At 37.3% G+C, this 24,625-nt stretch overlaps 2 protein-coding genes across 2 annotated transcripts in view; both read right to left on the bottom strand.

Moving 5' to 3' along the window:
* Positions 1-5,084, bottom strand: part of LOC106056276 (transmembrane channel-like protein 7) — a 39,205-nt gene extending 34,121 nt beyond the window's left edge. The window contains exons 1-5 of the mRNA XM_056021106.1: positions 4,757-5,084; positions 4,179-4,294; positions 3,144-3,286; positions 2,457-2,526; positions 1,906-1,987 (exon numbers count right to left, since the gene is read on the bottom strand). Of these exons, the coding sequence (XP_055877081.1) occupies positions 1,906-1,987; positions 2,457-2,526; positions 3,144-3,286; positions 4,179-4,202 (319 nt within the window). The 5' untranslated portion in view covers positions 4,203-4,294; positions 4,757-5,084. The remainder of the gene's footprint in view (positions 1-1,905; positions 1,988-2,456; positions 2,527-3,143; positions 3,287-4,178; positions 4,295-4,756) is intronic.
* Positions 5,085-7,289: 2,205 nt separating this feature from the next.
* On the bottom strand, positions 7,290-19,411 carry LOC129924506 (4-aminobutyrate aminotransferase, mitochondrial-like). Its single transcript, XM_056019407.1, has 13 exons — positions 19,231-19,411; positions 17,517-17,662; positions 15,712-15,829; positions 14,129-14,178; positions 12,739-12,819; positions 12,539-12,631; positions 12,308-12,434; positions 12,034-12,182; positions 11,631-11,768; positions 9,857-10,024; positions 9,120-9,266; positions 8,290-8,401; positions 7,290-7,515 (listed from the first exon to the last, which is right to left on the bottom strand). The coding sequence occupies exons 1-13, from the start codon at positions 19,274-19,276 to the stop codon at positions 7,394-7,396; spliced, it is 1,497 nt and encodes a 498-aa protein (XP_055875382.1). The 5' UTR covers positions 19,277-19,411; the 3' UTR covers positions 7,290-7,393.
* Positions 19,412-24,625: the final 5,214 nt, after the last annotated feature.

The following is a 24,625-nucleotide window of genomic DNA, read 5'->3' on the forward strand; positions in this document are numbered from 1 at the left end:
GTGCCTAACCTAGAGTTACAACCATTGGTGTCAGAAGTGGGATTGGGGCAGCTCAACGAAAGGAAAGAATGGCAACGCTTAGAAAGCTAGATGAACTTAGCTGTAAACAGTTAAAAGAGGAGCTCCGAGCCAGGGAGCTGAGGATCTTCTGTGCCAAAGAAAAAATGAGAGCCAGTCTTTGGCAGGCTCTTGTTGATGAAGGGGAGGATCCGGAAATATACCTGTTTGAGATAGAACCAGATATTGGTGAGGCGCTGAACACCATGCAGAACTGGTTAAGTGAACTTTGTACCTTCCAGGATTCGATGAATCATTCTATGGACAAACTGATACGTAACGTGCAAGGCCAGATCAATCCTGTAAGAGAGAGGAGTCTAACATCATTCAACAACAATGAACCGTTACTCATTCAAGACTGTGGCTGTACTGATAGTTACAAAGAATGCGTCAATCTTAACAAGAAGCACAAAGATGAACAGAAAGAGACAGTTGAAGCAATAGAAGAAGTCCGCTACGCGACTGAAACTTTTGCTGTAACAGCTTTGAGTGCAACAACGACCTGGACGGAGCAGGAAAACTTTGAGCCTGCGTTAGAGCCTGTCACTTTGGACCTTAAGGATCCCTGTCGATCTGCCAGTGCCTACGAGGGGAACTTGAATTTTGATTGTTGCATTCAGGCGGTAAGCAACAACTGTACATGCGGTGCTTCACGAAGGGAATGCAAATGTCAAGAAGCTCATCAACAGGGTCTGAAACCAGTGGACTTCGATACTTCTATTTTCACCAGTGAGAGAGGCCCTGAAGGTGGTCAGAAGAACCCTGCAGCTGATGAACTTTTGCACCTTAAACGTTGTAAAGGTGCCTTACAGACAATTCTCCCTGAGACGGCTGAGGCTGACAGTTTGTTAAACAGCGTGGCTTCATGAGGGTCTACAGCTCTTTCACGAGTCATCCTTAGAAAGGGCCTGATGAATCGCAGTTATGAGACAACTGCGTTAACTACAACAATAGCTGTCACTACCACTCTATGTGTCAGGTGGCTGACGCCAGCGACAACCGTCAGGATGGAGAGGCCACGTTTGCGACATCGTGTCGAGAGAAACTTGGTCAACTGGAGAAGGAGAAAACGGCACCTGCAGAGAGCAGTGTGGATCGCTTTGTGGGGAACACGCTCCATGCAATCTGTGACTCCCACAGACCGACCTCCACCTGCATTGATCAACCGTGAACCTGTTTCTTTTCGGGACGAAAAGACTAAGGTGGGGGTAGTGTTGTAACCCTGCCTTGCACCAGTGCTTGAGGTGCGCACTAGCGCACTAGTGAACGTAAAAAGGAAGACACTTGGATGGAGAGAAAAAGACTAGGACAGAGAGAAGAACATTGCATCAGGGATTGTGAAGAGTCTGAATGTTTGGAAACTAAGAAGCCAGCTTTTGGTGCTGCCTGAAGGTTGTAGAAGGGACCTGGAGCGAAGCGGGGAAGGCTGTCGTTGGTCCACATTCGGGTTGCTGTCTAAAGGACTGGTAAATTAGTAGAAAGACTCTGAGGAAGCTGAAGGATGAATCATCATGTTATGTGTTTACCCTGTGAATAAACACAACTATTATTTCCTGTTAAACTGTGTTGAGTTGCATGCCTATTCGTTGAGTGCCTAACCTAGAGTTACAACAATAGTTTAATAAGCTAATTAATGTTAGACCTATTAATGACATTATTTATACAGTGACTCATTTGAAATCACGTGACACATGCAGAAAACATCACTGGCATGAAATCGAGGCTGATATAAATTACATACAAATATCAAAATACATTTAGAGCCAAATCGATTTTTAAATATAACCTAAACAGAGAAGAAAAAAAAGTTGTAAATTTTATAATATTGAGATATTGCAACTTCTCTACCTTCGATAGTTTTAAGTGACCTCCCCCACGGTGTCAAACTGTATCGAACATTACTCCAGTGCTGGTAAAGAAATCGAGTTTTCTAGAAAGAAAAAAAAAAGAATTGATTTTACAATATTAGGGGATTGGGAAATTTATTACTGTAACCGGAATAGGGACTTGGACCAACTGAGTTTTTGTTGTTGTTGTTGTTGTTGTTGTTTTTTGTTGATTTTTTAAGATAATGAAGAAATAATATCTAAATAAAATAAAAATGTGTTTTTGAATTAATGACATTTGGCAAGGTAATCTAGCTGTACTCAAAATGAAGCGACATGTGTATCTGCATATAAATAACGTATTGAATCATTTGTTTATTTTTTTTTTATTGATCTATTTGTCTATTTTGTCTGGTGTCCACATTCTTAAGAAGAACAAGTTTTTTTTTGTTTTGTTCTCCAGAGCTGACAGGTTTATTACGTCTGCTGTTGATATTGTTTTAGGAACCTTCTTACGACAGGTAGGTAGATCTAGTGGAGGGTAGGTGCTGGTGTTTATTGTTTTGGACTCACCGCTCTGACAGAGTTTCTTTGTCTCGAGGCTAGAGTGGAACTTCCAGGGGACTGAATCAAAAGTTTGTGACTGGAAATAGTTGAATCAAAAGGAAGATTGAACAAAAGATAGTGACAAAAAGTATTATAGATAGATAGATAGACAGACAGACAGACAGATAGATAGATAGATAGATAGATAGATAGATAGATAGATAGATAGATAGATAGATAGATAGATAGATAGATAGATAGACAGACAGACAGACAGACACAGACAGATAGATACACAGACAGATAGATAGAAAGATAGATAGATAGATAGATAGATAGATAGATAGATAGATAGATAGATAGATAGATAGATAGATAGATAGATAGATAGATAGATAGATAGATAGATAGATAGATAGATAGATAGATAGGCAGACAGACAGACAGACAGACAGACAGACAGACAGACAGATAGATACACAGACAGATAGATAGAAAGAAAGATAGATAAATAGATAGATAGAGAGAGAGAGAGAGAGAGACAGACAGACAGACAGAGAGAGAGAAAGAGAGAGAGAAAGAAAAGTGACAGAGTGAAGAGAGTGAAAGAAAGAGGGCCAGAGAGAAAAAAGAAGTCGGAGATTGATAGGTCTCACTTTTATAGTCTACAACGTTAATGCTATTTATACTGTTGACAATAAGATTTTAATTTACTAAAGATCTCTTTTGACCGCTAGCGGCCTCGCCAGGTCACGTATCTCCTGAATCTGTTTGTCTAGGTCATCTCCGGGACTCTTGCTGGCACCATCAACGTTGTTGGGTTGGGAAACCTTCACGTCAGTAGACAAAGGCGACACCTGGTGATGCAAATCATGCTGCTCACAGTTACACTGACTCAACCAAATTAGTTTTATATGCAAGTAAGAAATAGCTGAAATGGATCCGTTAACTGACTTGTATCTTAGACCAAATCCCCACTAATTCTTATATTGGCATACAATTATACTAGATGAGAATAAATGTTTTAAAAAATGTTTTCGCGTTACCAGTCTGTTTCCTTCTTTCTTCCAAGTCAGCCGCTATAACTAATAAAACAACTCTGTCTAGTTTCAGAGGGCAAGGTGGCTGAGGAATAGAGTGCTTGGCTCGAGTTCAAACCCCTGTGAAGACTGGTATTTTAAACCTCGGGATTTTTTTTAGGACTCCCCTTAGTTTACCCAACACTAATGGGGGAAAGTAAAGACTGTCATTGTGCTGGCCACACGACACCCTCGTTAATTATCGGTCATAGAAATACATGAGTTTTACATGTTCTGCCCCCTTGTATCGCAAAATATGAAAATTATAAATATTACGTTATAAGCTGTACTATAGTTGAATAAGATTACATTTAAACACTTTAGTTCTACTAAATATACAATTCTAAAATTAGACCATTTTCGTTGGTCCCACACACTCCTACATTACAACAAAACTAAATTAAAGATTTTGGTCTACACTAATAACATACCACCGATGTATGAGCCAAGATTCTAAAGCATTTTATTGTATTCTTTGAAATATAATGCCGATCGTAATTCTTTTGCTTTATTTTACTAGCCAGGGAAGGATTAAAAACTAAATGCAACGTATGGACTGATAATCCTTGAGGTCTACATGAATATATACAAAGTCCTTTGAATAGTTTCAAACATATAATTACAAATAAAGAACAGAGACTAAACAAAAAAGTGTACATGTGTTACCTACCTTGTTTTGTCTTGATAAAGGCATTTGTATTGGTCAAACACAGAGGTTTATTTCTTTTGGTAAACACACAAATATATTGTTCTAAAAATGTGTTTGAAATAAATAAGTTCCTTGCACTAAAGAGACGTCCGAGATAAATGCAAAAAAAAATTAACAAAATATTTACTTTTCATCACTCCACCGTTACAGTAGTAAAGATTAGCTTTGATGAAGGCTGTTTAACTTTCAGCATATAGACAAAACTTATCTATCATATACATAAATGCTTTATAAATCAATGGATTAATTGAGAGATAAATATATTCATTAATCATTAATCATTTAATCTCATTTTTTAAGCACATGACCATCCTTCAATTTTTTCGTTAATCACACAAAATTGATGAGCATATGATTGTATTTTTATGGAAATCAAAATTTTATTAGTATATAATTCTATTTATTTTGTCAGATAGAATTATTTAAAAGAACCCACGTAACAGAGATTATGTATTTTTTTTAAACTCTTCACTTCTTCAGTGTTGCCAGAGCAACTTGTAAATATCTAACGATGTATTGGGCAAATTTGAAAAGTGTACCTCAATAGTTGAGATTTCTCAATCAAATTTTTTTACGCCGAAATACACAATTTATACATTACGGCTGCGACCTATTTAAGTTCATGCGTATGATCCTTATAACGTCTGATATCTTGTATCTGTTACAGCGGACATTCTTTTGCATAAAAATAAATGTGGAAGTTGTGAAAGCAGACTTCACAAATCGCGGATTGATTGACGTGTCACGGGACCGCTAACAAGTAAGAAAAGATACAACTTAAATCCTGTAGGTAGAGAAACAACATCCTACTCTACATCAGACGACTTTCTTAAGTTATTCTCGCCTGGCACTGTCCGCTGTCTTTTATTGTCTTTTTACAGCTCTGAGCTCATGGGCAATGACAAAGGAAAGGAGCGGGGGGGGGGGGGGAGAAGAGGGAATAAGAATAGGGGAGAATAGATCCGTAACGAGCTTTAGCAGGGGCGGACTGGGCGTCAAAATCAGCCTGGGCATTTCAATACAATCCGGCCCACAACTTGTTTGCCATATGATGAGCATCCAACTATATCTGTCATCACAAGCATTGTGTAAAGTTGAATAACGTATCGAAAGTAGGTAGCTATATGAATACTTTATTAGATGATAAGCACTATTACTTCAGTAAATATAGTATAACACTTATAATGGGAAATCGCTTAATGTAAAAAAAAACATTTGCATGTAACTTGAAATTCACATTTCAAGGCATCTGAAAATCCCCCACTATTGCTAATTATTTAGTTTCACGCCTTGCCATTTTCTCGGGCATATGGATTTCAATTTGCACATACAACTCTTCAACCTCCATTATTTAACTGCCCATCTCACAAAGTCATGTGAATAAGCATTTGGCATTCAAACCTGGGGTCCTGGTTTCGAATCTCAGTACGGGTACCTGAGACTATAGTTGATGAAAGTAAAGGCGGTTGGTCGTTTTGCTGGCAACATGACACCCTGCTCGCAAACCGTTGGCCAAAGAAACAGATGACCTTAATTAACATCATCTGCCCTATAGATCGCAAGGTCTGAAAGGGGAACTTTATTTTACTCACATGGTCATATACTGCTTTCTCAATAACTTGGAAACTTAGTTTGACTGTCTGCATCTTCATATTTGAGCAAAGCCTCTTTGTATTTCCACTTAATTGTATGTCTTTGTCGTCTTGGTATTAGTGTTTCTTATGACGTTGAGCCTGTTCATGTCGTCATGAGGTTGGTGAATCTCTGGTGCTTGCGAGGAAACATTCATAATTTTACTACATTTTTTTCACAGGATTCCAGCAAAAGTTGCGTTTTATCTGAGCCTTACTTAGGCCTATTTAGTTTCTGCTCCTTCTTTTTCAATTCTTTTGTATTTTGATTCCAATCGACGCATTGCTACACTGTTCAAGATAATAATTGTGATTTCAAAAGGACTTCGTAGCAGGGTCAATTCAAGATAATACAATAACTCCATCAAACCAATAAGATGTGACTGGACATGTCATCTATAGGACTTGGGACGTTATTATTGATTCCTTTTATAGATTCATCCGAATATATCACTATATATATACACATAAAGAAAGGCATTAAGTTTCTTGTTTATCGTTTAGTATGTATAAAGAATTGACGTCTACTAGAATACTGATGTCGGGTATTTTTCGACAATTCTTTAGACTTTGAAGTGTATAAGATGTTGTTGTTTTTTTTATTTCGACGCTCAAAGTGCTGCTTTCAAAGAGAATATTATAAAATCTTAATATAATTTACTGGCATTCATGCGGCCCTTTCCGTGATCAATTCGGCACAACTGGTTACCAGAATGCCCATATAGCCAGTCCGCCCCTGATCTCACGGCTTGATCGCTCCAGTCAGAGTATCTATAAATTATGAGCGCTGATCGATGGTATCCAAACATACAACTGTAGCCTATATTTTAAAGTGAATACAAGATGGCATCGATTTTACTGCAGACGTCATTCAGTTTATGATCTTCAAGAGTTCAAAACGAGACAATTAACTTTCGTATTGTCAACTTTAAACCTTTATTATATTCGGATATAAGCAATACAATAGTTGGCAATCATTCCATTTCCTTTAAAGCGATGATATTAACTTAAGTTAACTGTCCTGGAAAGGGGGGAGGGGAGAGAAGGTTTCCGTGCTGCCTTATAGCTGCTCAGCAAACACAAACTAAGCTCGAGTTGGGATTCAAACTTGAGCCTCATTGATAGTTAGCCAAGCGGGTTGTGTTACTCAGCAACGCGTCCCACATTTGTAAACTATTAGTTGCGCACCACTAAGAGCAGAATGAAACAGAGTTAACCACTTCCGCCCACCATTTTGAAAGGTGTAAGAGGAAAGAAAAGATCGTAGTACATTTGTGGGAGGAGCTGTAGAGTTGAGTTGAGTTGTAGAGTTGTAGAGCTCTAGAGTTGAGTATTGATAGGCTCTCGAAAGACAATACTAAACATATATAGTGTTCACATTCTTATTTTTAGCCTTTGTAATCATGTGAGTTTAGACTTAATGAACGAATCACACTGTCTCTTATAGAATGCAATATTGTGTTTTTAATTGGTATAAGAATTATCGAATGCATAAAGGTTAGAACAGGAGGTGATGTATAAAGTTAGTAGAATGATTTGTGTCCATTAAGACAGTTGCTTTATGACTTGATGGAATCTGTCTGCAAAGATGTCCACATGTTTCTTCTCCAGAGTTAGTGTTGGTCTTAATCGTAAAGTCGCTGTACCACAAGTACCGAGATGAACTCCTGGTGACAGAAGAATGAATGCACATCATTAGGACCATTTTATATTTTATTTGATTTCTTGTTTCATTAAATCATCATTACAATCATTTCATAGGATGATATCATCATTACAATCATTTCATAGGATGGTAGCATTATTGTAAACATTTCATATCATTTCCTTTCATTTTGATTTGTATTGATATTAAAAGTACAAACTCATCAAAAACTGAATTTTACATCTTAATTTTGCTCATTTTTTTCCTTGCTTGTTCTCTATCACATTGTTTGTTTCAAATCCTTTAATACAGTGTTTCCCAAACTGTGTTTAGCGGAGTTCTAGTTTCCGCGATGCCCGGATAGGTATTCAACAAATTACAGGAATAATTAACTAGTAGGCCACCACGTCAATTAAGCTCTCTCAAAAAATAAGCAAAGTGTTCCGTTAAATACTCAGAATGTGGTAAGTGTTCCGTTAAGGAAAAGGGTTTGGGAAACACTGCTTTAGTAGATTTGTGTTCTTATTTGGTACTTTTAACTCTTTGTCGTTCAAATCCTTCCTGCTCCAATCCCCCGTCGTCCTGCGGGAGGTTTGGACTAGGAAGTAAATTATCTTCAACTCTGGAAGAACATCCGAAACATGTCAAACATTTGACAAACATTTCAGTTCTTGCTCAACACATACAGTAGTTGAGAGATGTTTCACATTGACATTGTATCATCCTCTCCAGTTCAAGAGTAGCCAACTTTAATCCAATATATATGGGAAATACATCTAGATCTTCTAGATCTTACCTAGTTCTCTCATCTTGGCTAGTGCTTTGTCCCTTGTTGGACCATCGGGAAGATCCACTGCGGCTATTGCACCAATGCCTCTTGCTTTTGACAGAAGACTGGGATTTTTTGTCTAAGATTGGAAAAAGGTGGAAGGAAATAGTTCTTCTAAATTAATGAAATGTTAATCAGCAATTCTAATATTTCAGTTTGTGTAGAAGTATTCTTACATCGAGCAATTTTATAACAGCAAAAACCCAGGAGTGGACAAATACAAAGTACACATCTAGAGATGTATGAACATTATTGATTTAATTAATTTGAAATTAATAACCTACATTATTTCTTTATGATATGGGTGTTGTAAAAAGTTTATATCCACTCATTATTTCTGTCTGTCTGTCTGTCAGTCTGGAAAAAAAGTTTGAACATGTTTTTCTCCCATTTCCTATTCTCGGATCAAGTTGAAATTTTGATTAATTACTCCTAGTCGATAACAATGCACAAATCAATCCAAAATCTAATCAATTAATTAACCATTTAGTACTAATTAATTAATTTTGTTTTATATAGCAGAAAGGGAGATAAACCCCATAGTTTTCAGATAAATGGCAGTACTTAAGGGTTCCTTCCCTTAGATAAACTTTGTTTTTAAAAAGTATTTTTTTATATTGCTTGTTCATAAGTTACTATCTAAATCTTTATAAAACTTCAATATACTAGTGAAACTATGAAAAATAATACAATCAAGACAACAAAGAAGGAGTTATATTTTATGTGATAAGATTATGCCGTATTCATAACGTGGAACGAGATTATATTACGAAATGAAAAACTCTGAGACTCTGTACCTGTGCTTCTTCTAAAACTTGTAATAGGTACGCCCCTGTGTCGGCTGTCCTCTGCAATAAGTTGTCCTCCTTGATCACGTCGATCACTTCTCGAAGCATCAGAACTTTGGAAGGGTCTCCCAGCCAGGTGTTCATGATCCTGTAACCCTGAGACAGTCACAGTAGCATGTGTTTAGCCAATAGGACATTTCATTGTAACATGTGTTCAGCCAATAGACATTTCATTGTAACATGTGTTCAGCCAATAGGACATTTCATTGTAACATGTGTTTCTTTTACGACAGAATTAAACGCTATACAAACCAAGCATTTGTTCTTGTTATACGAAGACCTAAGTTAGACTAGTACCAAGAATCATTGGCGTCGCTACGGTAGCTGTCATATGATGCGGTTACCTACTGTCACAGTCACACTCTATCCCAATCAACCCTTCTAAAAATAACATTTTCAAATAAAAGCCAACGTTATTAATAGACATTTAGAAGTTTGTTCAAGTATCAAGCAAATGTCCATAATTTAAAAGAAACTCCAAATTTCCACTTTCGTTAGAGTACTACTGGATATCACCTGGTGCGGTCCGCACCTTTTGCACCCCTCCCCCAGTGACGCCACTGTTAACAAAATATAAACGACTTTTAACGTAGATAATAACAAAGATGTTAATAGCCTGTGTTCATCAATGATTACACCTGAAGTGATACTATTGAATAGCCCTACGGGATAGCCCTAAGACTTACTTCTGTTGGTCTCATGTGGTCTCTGAAGTACAAGCCGCCCAGCATCATTTTCTTGGAGAAGGTCACAATGTCTGGCGGCTCACGGAGCTTAAAATGTTCGTGCAGCCAAAACTTGCCCGTGGCTCCGGCTCCAGTTTGAACTTCGTCAATGAGCAAGTAAATAGAATTCTGATGTGGAAATAGAAATGTCACATCACAAAGAGACTAACGCGTTTCAAATAGAGAACAGGTAGCGAAAGATGAGTTTAACTAGGTTTATCTAAGTTTAAATAGCATTCTAGTTTTAGGTTCTTGTTTGATTTGTAACGAAATTAATTTTTTAAAAAAACCTAATGTTTTGTTTTCATTTAATATAACACCTAGGTATTTTGTGTTTTTTTTTTTATGTAACTAGTTTATAATGAATAAGAGAAGTAGTTGACAAAGTTTATTTTAACTCACTATGTATATCTATCTAGTAAAAAGTTTGTACACTTGACTTCTGCCACAGCCATTCTCGGATCAAGTTGAAACTTTGCAAATTTATTAATTGCCATAACAAGACATGAATCATTACAAAAAAAAATAACAATAAGTCAATCCCTGATAATTAATTATTTTGTTTGACAAGGGAAATTACTCCTTCAGTATTCACAGATATAGTTAAATAAGTGGGGTTTGGTCCCTTTAGATAATTGTACACGTTATTTTCCCACACCCATTCTTTGATTAAGTTGAAACTCTAAACAATTATTTAATGTACTTATCAAAACATGGATCAATTAAAAAATTAATCGATTAGCCATTTCATTATTAGTAATTAATTATTTTGTTTCATGTCAAAGTATGGAAATAACTTCTACATTACTGAGAGATATAGGTGTAAGTGCGGAGTTCTTTCCCTTAGATAAGCTTTGTTGTTTTTTTTAAGATTTTTTATATTTTGCTTGTTTGTTACTCAGGAAAGACATCTAGGTCTTTTGTCTTGTATGCCAAACACATTCTTGGCGTCTTTGTACTTCACATAAAGACGTGGGGAATAAACTACACACAAACTTAGGAATACGTCTTGAGATTACTAAACATCTGCAACACGCATACTTGATACAAAGTGACTGTTTACATTCCCAAGCGTCATTACACGTGATTACGAGGTTAGCCATTGGTTGTGAATAGTGCAAGATAGGTGGCATTGTCATAATTGGTCTTAGTTAGGGGAGACGACTTCAGAACGTGAGACTCAAAGGTTGTGTTATTGTAGTGAGTTAGATTTTGTTAAAAAATATTATTACTAAAGTCTAGTACATTTATTTATCTCAAATCAACTTGATTTTGTCTACATTAAAATAAAAGTTCTATTTAGTTTTGTTCACAATAGAAGTTATTCAAGTTATTTAAATTTTACAAACATAATACGCTTACATCTGTTGAATTGTCTACCAGCAGTTCAGTGCTACAAGTAAACAACCGCCAACAACAATGGTGGTGGTGGGGGGGGGGGTCTGGTAGTAAAGCGGTGGGCTTCCAAACCGGCGAAGACTGTGATTTTGAATTTCGGTATCTCTAGGGAGCCCTTGAGTTCACCCAGCTTTAATGACTACGTGGGGAAAAGTAAAGGCGGTTGGTCGTTAACTATGAGCAACACAAACAGATGACCTTTACATCAACTGTCCCAAGGTCTGAGGGTACTTTACTTTTTTTTAGCTGCATAACTATGAATGTCTTTTAGCGGCATAACTAAGAATGTCTATGAGGCCATTAATAATTGTTTTTAAATATTGCGTCTATCACAAACCTTTTTACAAATATCCTGAAGACCTTGGAAAAACTGTGGGCTAGCAAAGTTATCTCCCCCTTCACATTGCAATGGTTCAGTGACAACACAGGCAACTGGTTTGCCTTTCTTCCGGTACTGTGCTATCAAATCTTCAACCTAGTCGAGACAAAGGTCAGAGAAACAACTATCGAGAACTTCGGATTAGAATAAAAAGAAATTTAAAAAAAGACTTTAAAGTATTAAAATTAGTCATAATCTACTTTATTAATACAAAAGTAAAATTTAGTCCATTAAAACTATTGTTACGTGAATTTTTGTAACTCAATTTGGCATTATTTTACATGATAATTCAATAATTCAGAGTTAAATCTACTCTATCTGGCTACAGATATCTTTCTGCTTTAGTTTCTATGGTCAATACTTGTGCCAAACATCTTTTTTCCTCTGTGGAATTTTCCGAGACAAAATCTTGGAGCGGGTACTTGAGCTGTGGGAAGGAAGCAATTGGCCAATCAGGACTTGGAAAATCTAGTTTTTGGTTCCATTTGGTATGGGTTAAGGCTAAAGCACCTACAGGAATATAGAAGTCTGGTTTGAAAGATAGCTGCTTAGAAATTGGTAAAAAGTCTTTTTTTTTAGTTTATTTACCGAAATGTATCATGAATATATATTGTGGGAGAAAGTTGGTGTCCTACCCATTGTCCTGCCATGGAAAGCGTTCTTGAAGGACAACACTGACAGATCTGGACATCCTGGGGCCTGGTTTATCAAACATGAATCAAGTTCTTCTTTGGATGGAGGTTTACCTCCCCTTTCATTTCTCTGAAGTACAATATACGTAAATATGTAAGTTAAAAAGTATACAACTATTTTTAAAAAGATACTAAATTTCGAAAAGAAGAAGCCCAATAGTTCAAAACTTTTACCCTATAAGCCATGAAAGCAGCTTTCATTCCATTCTCGATGGAGCAAGCTCCACAGCCCATTGTGATCACCTGACGCATGCCTGGTGGCGCTACCTAGTGTGAAAATGTAAATGAAAATACGAATTTAGTAGTTACGATGTGTATTTATCATTCCAATGTGAGATATATTTTTTTTATCTCCCCTAGATTTTGTTACTTACTGACAGCAAGGAGTCAGCCAATGTCTGGACAAAGTCTGATGGAGGAAATATTCCAAGTGCAGGTCTGTTGACAAAGGTGCTCTGAAATTAGAGTTAGGAACATTGAAAAGGCGACTAAAACAGTCACGATTGGATTTGTATAAGATGTATGTGTATAGTCTAATGGCAGGATTCAGGGGTGTCTATAAATCTATTTCAACTTACTACTTGGATACACGGAAGAAACACATCGCCGAATATATTTTTCTTCAGTTCAATGCTTTTAAACTCAGTTCTTGAAATAAGTAATCCAAAGAGATAAGAACAATAAAATATAATAAATCACTTGTGCAATGATAACTAAAGTAAGTGGTGGCTAAGTGGTAAAGCACTTAACTTCCGAAGTGGGGGGTCCTGGTTTCGAATCCTGGTGAAAACCGGGATTTTGTATTTCGAGATCGTTAGGGCGTACTCTGAGTCCAACTAACTCTAATGGGTACCTGACATTAGTTGGGGGAAAGTAAAGGCGGTTGGTCGTTGTGCTGGCCACATGACACCCTCGTTAACCGTAGGCAACAGAAACAGATGACCTTTACATCATCTGCCCTATAGATCGCAAGATGTGAAAGGGGAACTTTACTTTTTACAATGATAATTTATGACTGACATAACATTTATGGTTGAGATCAAACACAGTAAAGATACAAGGCGATCAATAAATAATCCATCAAAGAATAAGCACACTGAACAATCTACTTGGAACCATGACCAAAGACATTGAACAATGATCCCGATAGCTAGTTTGACGTTTCTTGTATAGTTCCGTACAAAAAAAATTGTCTGCATTGTTTACGTCACTGATTGTCGATTCTCCAAGCTTCCCAAAATTTCACCTTGACATCTACTTTATTCAAATCGAGGTTATCTAGAAGGATCAATTTAATTTGCCCACACACGCGCAATGTGACCTAATATTATGGACAGTTGACGTACCACGGATCGGATATTACCGTGTGCTGTCAAGTGTGACATGTGATGAAAACTAACAAGAAACCGATTAATATAATGATGAATACTTAATCATTAATAAATTCATTCAAAATGACGTGGAAAACCTGGTAAGAGATGGACTCAAGTTGGCAACGAATCAACTTACTCCAATTTAAATTGCAAGTTTCATACAAGATAATTTTTGGAACAAGATAGCGTGAGCTCTTTTATTTTCTTCGGCAAGAAACAAACTAGTTTGGCTACATTCGTTTTCAGTCACATTAAATCGAGACAAACTAGTTTGGCTACATTCGTTTTCAGTCACATTAAATCGAAACAAACTAGTTTGGCTGCATTCGTTTTCAGTCACATTAAATCGAAACAAAAATCGCCCAATTGAATAAGTTTCTAATTAACTTACTAAATGATCTGGATCTTTCAAGACTTGGGTCATTCGTGGATGATTATAGCCTACAAAATACAAGGGTAGAGATAAATTACGAGTGAGTAGAAACTAGTGGGAACAGCATGAGAAAAATAAACTGTTGCGTAACTTTGTATGTTGACAAGTTTCCATCTGTTCTAGAAACTGTCCTAGTTTATAGTCGGTATAAACTACGATCTAGACTGAGTTGCACTAATACATATTGGGATAGAAATTAAACGGAATGCAATATAATGTTTTGAGTGGCCTTGATGCAATGCATAACATGCTCGGTGGGGTCTTTAGGACCTTTGTGTACCTGAAAGAAGAGGTGACGGACCTTTGGGATAATGTGTACCTAAGAGAAGAGGTGACGGACCTTTCGGGATAATGTGTACCTGAGAGAAGAGGTGACGGACCTTTCGGGATAATGTGTACCTGAGAGAAGAGGTGACGTACCTTTGGGATAATGTGTACCTAAGAGAAGAGGTGACGGACCTTTCGGGATAATGTGTACCTGAGAGAAGAGGTGACGGACCTTTCGGGATAATGTGTACCTGAGAGAAGAGGTGACGTACCTTTGTGGATAATGTGTACCTGAGAGAAGAGGTGACGGACCTTTGGGGATAATGTGTACCTGAGAGAAGAGGTGACGTACCTTTGTGGATAATGTGTACCTGAGAGAAGAGGTGACGGACCTTTGGGGATAATGTGTACTTGAGAGAAGAGGTGACGGACCTTTGGGGATAATGTGTACCTGAGAGAAGAGGTGACGGACCTTTGGGGATAATGTTTACCTGAGAGAAGAGGTGACGGACCTTTGGGGATAATGTGTACCTGAGAGAAGAGGACTGGCATTTTAGGTGCTCGAGTAGCTTAGTTATCATAAAAGTATAAATCCTAACCCTCTACCTTAACCCGTATTGGGGATTTTAACTCAGGACCATCAGTTCTGTAGCAATAGTGTATATTTTATGTTCTCATTCACTTCATTACTTTAGAATGTTCAGGTCAACCTTGATTTAGATCTATATAGAATTGTAACTGTAACTTTTCTTAATTACCCAAACTAATTGAGAGAAACGTAGGATTGAAAACCTTAGCAAACTATATCAAGTAGATCAACCTACCAATAGGAACACTGGCTATCTGTGTGTACAGATCAAGTAGATCAACCTACCAATAGGAACACTGGCTAACTGTGTGTACAGATCAAGTAGATCAACCTACCAATAGGAACACTGGCTATCTGTGTGTACAGATCAAGTAGATCAACCTACCAATAGGAACACTGGCTAACTGTGTGTACAGATCAAGTAGATCAACCTACCAATAGGAACACTGGCTAACTGTGTGTACAGATCAAGTAGATCAACCTACCAATAGGAACACTGGCTATCTGTGTGTACAGATCAAGTAGATCAACCTACCAATAGGAACACTGGCTAACTGTGTGTACAGATCAAGTAGATCAACCTACCAATAGGAACACTGGCTAACTGTGTGTACAGATCAAGTAGATCAACCTACCAATAGGAACACTGGCTTACTGTGTGTACAGATCAAGTAGATCAACCTACCAATAGGAACACTGGCTATCTGTGTGTACAAATCCAGCAAAAAGTTACCATCCACATCAGCGATATAGTTCCCATAACTCTTCTTGTAATCCACAAAAAATTGGATAGCATCTGTGTTCTGTAAATACAACATTGTGTATAGTGTTTATCTATGCTCTGTAAATACATTATTGTGTATAATGTTTATCTATGCTTTGTAAATACATTATTTAATTTGTATACTTCTACGTATGAATACTGTGAATCTCTATAAAGTGGAGACAAAAAGTTACACATATTGCCATTGAATGGGGTGAGTTACTTTACCGCTACAAATTGTTTTAGATCATTCAAATAGATAGGACTCCTCGAAGGAGTCAATTGATGGCCAGGATAGTATAGTGGGTTGCTTTTGGGTTGAATTTTTTTGATTTAAAACCTCATTGCTTTGTAACTTATTGAAGTTAACTCTGATTTCAACACGATGAGTAAATATTTCACTCAATCCTTCTGTTGTTTTTTTTCGAGGAGGTGTCGCGGGGAGATGAAGCAAGCGGTGTGTTGCTGGATGTGAGGTTTGATGAAGTATTAAACATTTTCTAAGTAATCATTGTATTCCAATCATAAATGTTCGGCCCATTAAGTTTTGTATCCCAAATATCTAGTGACGTAATGCTCTAGGACTGGTTGATTGTTTTGTTATTCTTACTATTCAGACGAATCAAATTATTTGTTTGTTAATTTCATTTCTGATAATTGGCATGACCACCAATCTTTCCTTTCATTTGTTGCTTTGACTTTATCGTGCTGCTCTTTCTAAACATTTCATTTCAAAGAGTTTACTTTGTTTTTGAAACTTTGCTTCACTGACTGTGTTTTAGTTTACTTTGTTTTTGAACTTTGCTTCACTGACTGTGTTTAGTTTACTTTGTTTTTGAACTTTGCTTCACTGACTGTGTTTAGTTTACTTTGTTTTTGAACTTTGCCTCATTGACTGTGTTTTAGTTTACTTTGTTTTTGAACTTTGCTTCACTGACTGTGTTTAGTTTACTTTGTTTTTGAACTTTGCCTCATTGACTGTGTTTTAGTTTACTTTGTTTTTGAACTTTGCTTCACTGACTGTGTTTAGTTTACTTTGTTTTTGAACTTTGCTTCACTGACTGTGTTTTAGTTTACTTTGTTTTTTGAACTTTGCTTCACTGACTGTGTTTTAGTTTACTTTGTTTTTGAACTTTGCTTCACTGACTGTGTTTTAGTTTACTTTGTTTTTGAACTTTGCCTCATTGACTGTGTTTAGTTTACTTTGTTTTTGAACTTTGCTTCACTGACTGTGTTTTAGTTTACTTTGTTTTTGAACTTTGCTTCACTGACTGTGTTTTAGTTTACTTTGTTTTTGAACTTTGCTTCACTGACTGTGTTTTAGTTTACTTTGTTTTTGAACTTTGCCTCATTGACTGTGTTTAGTTTACTTTGTTTTTGAACTTTGCTTCACTGACTGTGTTTTAGTTTACTTTGTTTTTGAACTTTGCTTCACTGACTGTGTTTTAGTTTACTTTGTTTTTGAACTTTGCTTCACTGACTGTGTTTAGTTTACTTTGTTTTTGAACTTTGCTTCACTGACTGTGTTTTAGTTTACTTTGTTTTTGAACTTTGCTTCACTGACTGTGTTTTGTCAGACTTAAATAGATTTTATAATTATTTCAACTTCTTCTTTCTTTTCTCCTTTATCTATCATTTTTTTTTAGGATTGAATTTTAGTTTACCTGGTTTAATCGTTTAAGGTGCGATATAAAAAAAAAGTTTTCAAACGATGTGGTCAAACTGACCTGTACTGGATCCAATTCTTGCTTTAAGGCTAGTGACCTGGGACCAGGTACCGACGTCACAACGACAGGTGCTGATGGCTCAGCTTCCGGTGTCTCTGTCACCGAGTAGCCTGCAGGACTTGACTTCAAGTAACTTCTGACACCAACTGTCATATGACAAGAGTAAAATTGAATAATCATCCTTATTGAAGAATAAATTATTGGATTATAAAATGAATCGTAGTGCTGAAGTTAGCGTCTTGCAAAAAATACCCTGCTGTAAATAAATATCATTTAATAATAGATCATGAAAAAGAGGCAATGTGTTCAAATTCAAATATTAAAGAAGAGTTTAGTATTTTACGTGACAACGTAGGTCAAATTGTGCTCTGTATAATAATAATAATAATAATAATAATAATAAACCACTGTCTCATAATTTAAGAAAAACTGAGATAGAAAAACAAAGAAAATATGGGAACCTAGGCTTGGAGATTAAGCGTCTATGGAAATTGTCCAAAATAACAATATACCCCATTGTTATATCAACCGAGGGGATAATAACAACTGACCTCACAGACACCTTCAAGGCCCTTAACATTCCTAGGAACATCTTCGCTGCCTGTCAGAGGGCGGTACTGCTGCAGACCTGCCACATCACCAGAAAATTCCTCAGTGGAAACTGTTAAAGGGACTACGATGAATTTTGTTTCTCTTTAGCGAAACTCGACCCTGGCAGCGCCAGAGAATGACTACTCGTTCATTTCTAACATAATAATAATAATAATACAAATAATAATAATAATGATGATGATTTCGATGGGTAATTTAGGTCATTGGTTAATATGCATGACTAAATGCATGACGCGTAGGACGTAAGCATCTTCTTTTTTGAAGTAACATCTGTATTATATAAGATAGCATAAGGTAGGCCTATACTTTACTTGTAATTTATTGATCTTTTAAATAGGGAGTGAACAGATATTAAAGGAATTTAGGTAAAAAAAACAACAACTTATTGTTAATCTTGTTTAATGATCCACCCACCTTCTTATCAAATTTGTATTTCCGCCCTTTTTTCGAATGCAATCTAGAACCTGAGCTCTCTTGGCAGGCTATTATTTCTCTTGGCAGGCTATTATTTCTCTTGGCAGGCTATTATTTCTCTTGGCAGGCTATTAGTATACATGAAAATGAATTCACTTTCCTTCTCTGGCACTGGCAGGGTCAAACTTCATTAAAGCGAAACGGTGGGGAGTCTCTGGGAGATAGTCTTATGAGCTTTAGAAAATACAACTCAGCTCGAGCTAAATCAAAACTTTCCTTGCTCCCTTCGAGATTCGAACTCAAACCCCTCTCATTTTTAATCAAGTAATTTAAGCCACTCAGCCACAATCCCTGTAATATTCTTGAATGATTCTCTTAAATCAGAACAAGGCGTACTTTAAAAGCCAATAGGCATAATTAGTGTTGTCACACACACACATACAAACACAAAGAGGCGGCTTTAGGGGGTGGCGCCTTGCGCAACCGTCCCAAACCCCGCGCCTTAGATGGGCCCCGTGATAAAGAAACTCTTCTATCTCCGCCAGCTGATCGTAAAAATATTCCTGGCCCTGATCTGACACTCGCCCTCGTGGCCCTGATCTGACACTCGCCCTCGTGGCCCTGATCTGACACTCGCCCTCGTCGCCCAGTGTCCCGCGCTAAGGCCTCCACTGACAAACAGACTCACCGATTCGCCTGAATGGCGGAACATTTCTTAGCAAACGTGTGAACATTGTGTCTGGAGTGTTTAGAAAATCTGTTTCTTGTCCCTGTCCTCACAGATTCCCTCACAGACTTCATTAAGTCGGGAAATGTTTCAAGTTCTAACGTGTCGGGTGGAGACTTGGAGCTACAGTCCAGTCTAAATGTTTTCTGCTTTATTTATAAGTTTTTCTAGGCAACAGAAAGCCTTGTGAACAGAACAAAAGATAACAGAACCAGAACAACAAATACAGACCACTAGTTTTACAGGGCGATAGTCCGGGTCATCGTGAACAGTTTGGTAAACATAATTAATGACCTTGATTTTCTTAGAGAATTGCAAGAACAAATTAGGGAAAAAAAAAAAAGCATAATCCCAATGGAAAGTTTTCTAGATCTACTTTTTTAGGATAGTGCCATATCGACCTAAATAATAACTTTCTCGGCCTTCTGTTTCTTTGTTGGTCAATGACAGCATGAAATGTCGCAATGTAGTTCAGTCCAAAGTTTTGTTAATATTGAGATATCAGGGTCACTCAGGAAGTAAGCGCATCTGAGGAGGATGGGAATGAACTATTTGCTATGATCCAATGTGTGTGCGTGTTTGAGAGGAGACACCAGGTGCCAACCTCATGGCTGAAACAATTGCATCTTACATTATCTTATAAATTACAGACGTTACTTCAAAAGAGAAGATACATACGTCCGTCGCAATGCATGTCAATCGGTGACTTAAACTCTGCTTTCGGGCTGATTCATGTTCAATCTTTTTACCAGACAGAAAGACAGACATACAGAGTGAGTTGAGGAATGATATTTAATTGCAGTAAACAACAGAGTTTACACTTTTACTCAATGCCTGCAGTACGAAGAAGATATCTTCCATTTGCCGGACGTCAGTGACCCTAAGTAGCAACAGATAGGATATTAAGTGTAGCGCGAAAGAGGGGGGGGGGGTTAGAAATAGATTTTAACTATTGTAAGTGAAGTTACCCCATTTATAAACGCCATGAGTCTATATGTATCTATGAATTCAACGCTATTAGTGTTCAAAGATCACAGTGTATTTCTCTTATCTTAGCTGACAGAACTGTATGGGTTATAAAAAATAAAAACTGTTACAGACTAAAGCCAGAAAACAATTGTAGTTAGACGTCTTTGTTTTCAAATGTACTTTAACCATCGTGTAGAATGTTGTGTGTATGTGTTCGTCTCAAATAGAAGAGATAAGGAAAGGGAGGGGAAGTATGTTTTATATGCCAAGAGATACAGCCATATCCATGGGCGTAGCCGCCGTGGGGGTCTTGGTGTTCATCCCTCCCCCCCCCCCCGAAATGAAATTCTTTGTGACTGATTTTTTGCTTTGATTTTGTTTATTTTAGGTGATATTTTAATATTAAACCATCACTTGCCCCAGCGCAGACAAGGGAAGGGGATTTTGAGATTACCCCCCCCCCTATATAAAACTAAAAAATAATGCAAACGAAAATCCCCAAATTCCAAGAGCCTAGCCAATGGGGATTTTGATTTTAAAACCCCCTCTTCAATAATAAGACTAAAGCATACATCAGTCACCAGATTCTATGAGCGTACCTAAGTGGGGTTTTGTGTTTAAACCCCCTCCATAGGGCTTTAAGTTAAAAACCCATCCAAAGGATTTTGAGTTTGAACCCCCCCCCCAAAAAAAAAATCCTGGCTACGCCCATGGCCATGTCATCTAGTAAAATGAACATAAGAAGTGTATAGCGTTTTTCTTTTGTTTAGCTCCGGGAATAGCTTTAAGACCTACAGACTAAAACTCATGAATCGCATTAGTATTTAGTTTTATGTAACCTATATGACCCGGGTACGCTACCCTGCCTCATAGTGGCGCCCGGGTGGAAACGATCGTAAGAGGAAACGGTTAGGCTAAAGGGTAGCAAAACAAGACTCCCGTGGGGGTGCCTAAGGGGGTGCGAGAGCATCCTCATTGCACTGCGCGGAGTTGTAAAAAAGCTCCCACAACCTTGTCACAATCCAGGCGCTTTTCCTAAAGGGACCGTTACATAATAAATGGCGTGTCCCGCACGGTTAGCCTGGTATAGAAAAGAAAAATGGCGGGGGTCTTAGTAGATCTATACGCGGCCTCTTGCCGCGAGTCTGACCGGCGCCTTCGACATAGGGGTCACGGAGGTCACGGTCTGACCCACCCGCCAGACAAAACAGTGTACACTGTTTTCATACAGGCCGGTGAGAGGGAGCTCTTGTTCACTTTTGCTGGCCTAGAGTTCCAAGAGCCGAAGGCTCAACTCTACCTCACAGTTTAAGAAGAAGAAGTAACCTATATGCTCAGCGCTGTTATTCGACCGGACTGATGTATTTCTGCAACTAGAAGTAAGAAGGCAGGAAATCACAGCAGTAATACATAAACAAATTGACAAAATCTAGTTCTACACATTTTTAGAATCAGACATTCGCCAGGCGCCACAATCTTGTTTGGAACCATTGACCGAATTATTGCGAAATGGTAGATAATTAATCTAGGAATGTAATCGTTGCAGTCAGCAGAAAGATATACATGTTGACATAGGCCAGGGGCTGCGGAAGTTGGGCAAGGGGAAAGAATCATGTGACTAGTTCAAGCTAATATAGCCTACATTGTAATTGGACCTGTTCTCAGAAATAGAAAAACTTTACTTTATTCGAATTGTTCATGTTATTAAAAATAGAGTTAGATAGACATACTGTCTTATTACTATTAAATTGTTGGTACATTTAAAACACTACTGCTACCATAGAACGTGTGACATAGAAAGTTTACATTTGACCTTATGTAGAGTAATAATAAGAACTATACATTTTTAAATGCTTTTTTTTTTTCACATGGATCACTGTGGGAGTGTAAACACTTGGCTTTCAAACCGAGCGTTCCCGGGTTCGAATCTTGGTAAAGATTAGGACTTTCAAATTCCATAAGTCCACCTAACTCGAAATGGGTACTTGACATTAGATGTGTAAAGTAAAGGCGGTTGGTCGTTGTGCTGGCGACATGACATCCTCGTTAACCATCGGCCAAAAAAAACAGATAATCTTTTCATCATCTGCCCTTTTTAGTCTTGTAGGCTCTCGGTAGCATTTGTTTTTCTTAACTTCTATAACTTTCAACTTTATCGTTTTGTGCAGTGGCGTAGGTATGGTGAGGGGATGAGGTGGGGAATCCCCAAGGGTCCCACTTGAAAAAAGGGGGGGGGGGCAAAATAAGTATTCCAAATTTTGTATTACATTAAATATTGCCTCAATATCTCATGTCATGATGTCGAATGTCATAATGCAGGGGACCCCTAAAGATGTCAAGACTCCGAGCTCCCAAATGATGGAAAATTCCCAGCTACGCCACTGCGTTTGTTATTGTTTTGAAATGTCATGATAACCTGAACTATTGCAAGATCATTGACCTCTTAGCTTGGTGTCCTAATGTACTCTTTATTTGAGGAAGTATTTTATTTTAAGGCAGTGTTTCCCAAACTTTTTCCTTAACGGAACACTTCGCATATTTTGAGCATTTAGCGGAACACTTTGCTAATTTTTCAGATAGAGTAATTCACATGGTGGCCTACAAGTTTATTATTCCAGTAGTTCGTAAAACATATATTCAGGCCTCGCGGAACACTAGGGTTACGCGGAACACAGTTTGGGAAACAATGTTTTAAGGTAAAGATTATATAGACCATTGACTTCAAGACTCTCTTCCCAATGTAATAAAGGAATGTAAAGCAAATCATAAAACTGTATTGTTAAACTGTATGTATTATTTATTGAAACCATCATGCTAATAATACCAACAGTTGTATGCAAACTCATTGATACTTGAAATATCACATGTTTTAAATGTACATTACTTCTCTTTTTACTGGGTTTTTTGTATGTAACTATATATATGTTGTTGGCAAGGTAATCTCTCAGTACTAAATAACCATTTATATTTCTTGGAATCTTTGGGCTTCCATATGAAATAAGGACAGATCCTTCCGAAAGAATCCTAAAAACTTCGTTGTGTTGTCTTTATATGAGAAAAGATTCCTTGTAATCACAACAAATTTCCGTAAGGATCAATAAAGCAGTCTTAGTCTTAGTCTACAGCAAAGGACAATGGACAACCCAGTGATCGTCAAGTTTGGACAGTTTATGAACAATTTTAACGTGAACTGTTGTGTACACCGTAAACTTATGTTAGTGTCTTATGTGTTGTTGGCAATGTAATCTCTTCAGTACTGAAGAATTTAAAACTACCATTGACTACAGTCCAACTTTGGGATGTCAACTTTCATGTTTTGATTGAAACTGTTCTGAACGTACAGTTGGTTTGCTAGCGACAAAAAAAAAAAAGCGGAGACAACTTTAGAAATGATTGCTAGATGTAAAATTCGGTTAGAAAAACTCAGTTTTCAGTGTCGACATGTTGGCAGGTAGAGAACAAACAGATCTTGTTAGGAAGTTGTCATTTAAAAAAGGGAGAGAAACGAAGTGTGTGCTTGGGAAAAAACATAAAACTGGGGGGGGGGGGGGGTAATCTGATTATCGAGTAGCATAGTCAAGATGGCCAAGGTGTGAAGTCGTTTTAGTGCAGTAAGAGTTTGAATCGTCGACACAATGATCGTCAGTCTGTTCCCAGATAGCCTAATGTTAAAGGAACTTTGCTTACATTAGCGGCCGCTAGCCTAATGTTAAAGGAACTTTGCTTACAGTAGTCTGATGTTAAAGGAACTTTACTTAGTCTAATGTTAAAGGAACTTGGCTTACACTAGTCTGATGTTAAACTTTACTTACAATAGTAATGTTAAAGGAGCTTTACTTACACTGGTCTAATGTTAAAGGAACTTTACTTACAATAGTAATGTTAAAGGAACTTTACTTACACTGGTCTAATGTTAAAGGAACTTTACTTACACAAGTCTAATGTAAAACTTTACTTAACTGGTCTGATATTAAAGGAACTTTGCTTACACTAGCCTAATGTTAAAGGAACTTTGCTTACACTAGTCTAATGTTAAAAGAATTTGGCTTACATCAGAAACATGTAACCTTACATTACATCTCATGCCATAAATGAACAACCTTACCCCCTAAAAATTGAAATTCAAAATTCATCTTTATCTGAAAATTTGCATCACTTGTTACATGTTTCAGATGTCCCTTTAGAATTGATATTTACATCTTAGCCTTTCACTTTTACAGTATAACATGGGAAGGCAGCGGGAAGGATTCAAACCCTGGACTATCAAGATAATAGTCCAGAGTGCATACTACCATACAATACCTCTATTCAAGTCACTCTTTCATGAAACCTAGGTGGACGCGATTCTCAAATACAGCTCTAACAATTTTCCTATAAATTTATTCTC

The sequence above is a fragment of the Biomphalaria glabrata genome, chromosome 2 (assembly GCF_947242115.1).
Source record: "Biomphalaria glabrata chromosome 2, xgBioGlab47.1, whole genome shotgun sequence".
In the NCBI taxonomy this organism is placed as follows: domain Eukaryota; kingdom Metazoa; phylum Mollusca; class Gastropoda; family Planorbidae; genus Biomphalaria; species Biomphalaria glabrata.

What these genes read in the sequence shown, in the direction of transcription:
- LOC129924506 (XM_056019407.1), bottom strand. Translation starts at nt 19,276, where the DNA reads ATGTTCACACGTTTGCTAAGAAATGTTCCGCCATTCAGGCGAATCG. An exon ending in TGGCTGACTCCTTGCTGTCA is followed by an intron (nt 12,632 to 12,738) that starts GTAAGTAACAAA and finishes TTTTCACACTAG; the next exon opens with GTAGCGCCACCAGGCATGCG. An exon ending in AAGTTTTAGAAGAAGCACAG is followed by an intron (nt 8,402 to 9,119) that starts GTACAGAGTCTC and finishes TTCCAATCTTAG; the next exon opens with ACAAAAAATCCCAGTCTTCT.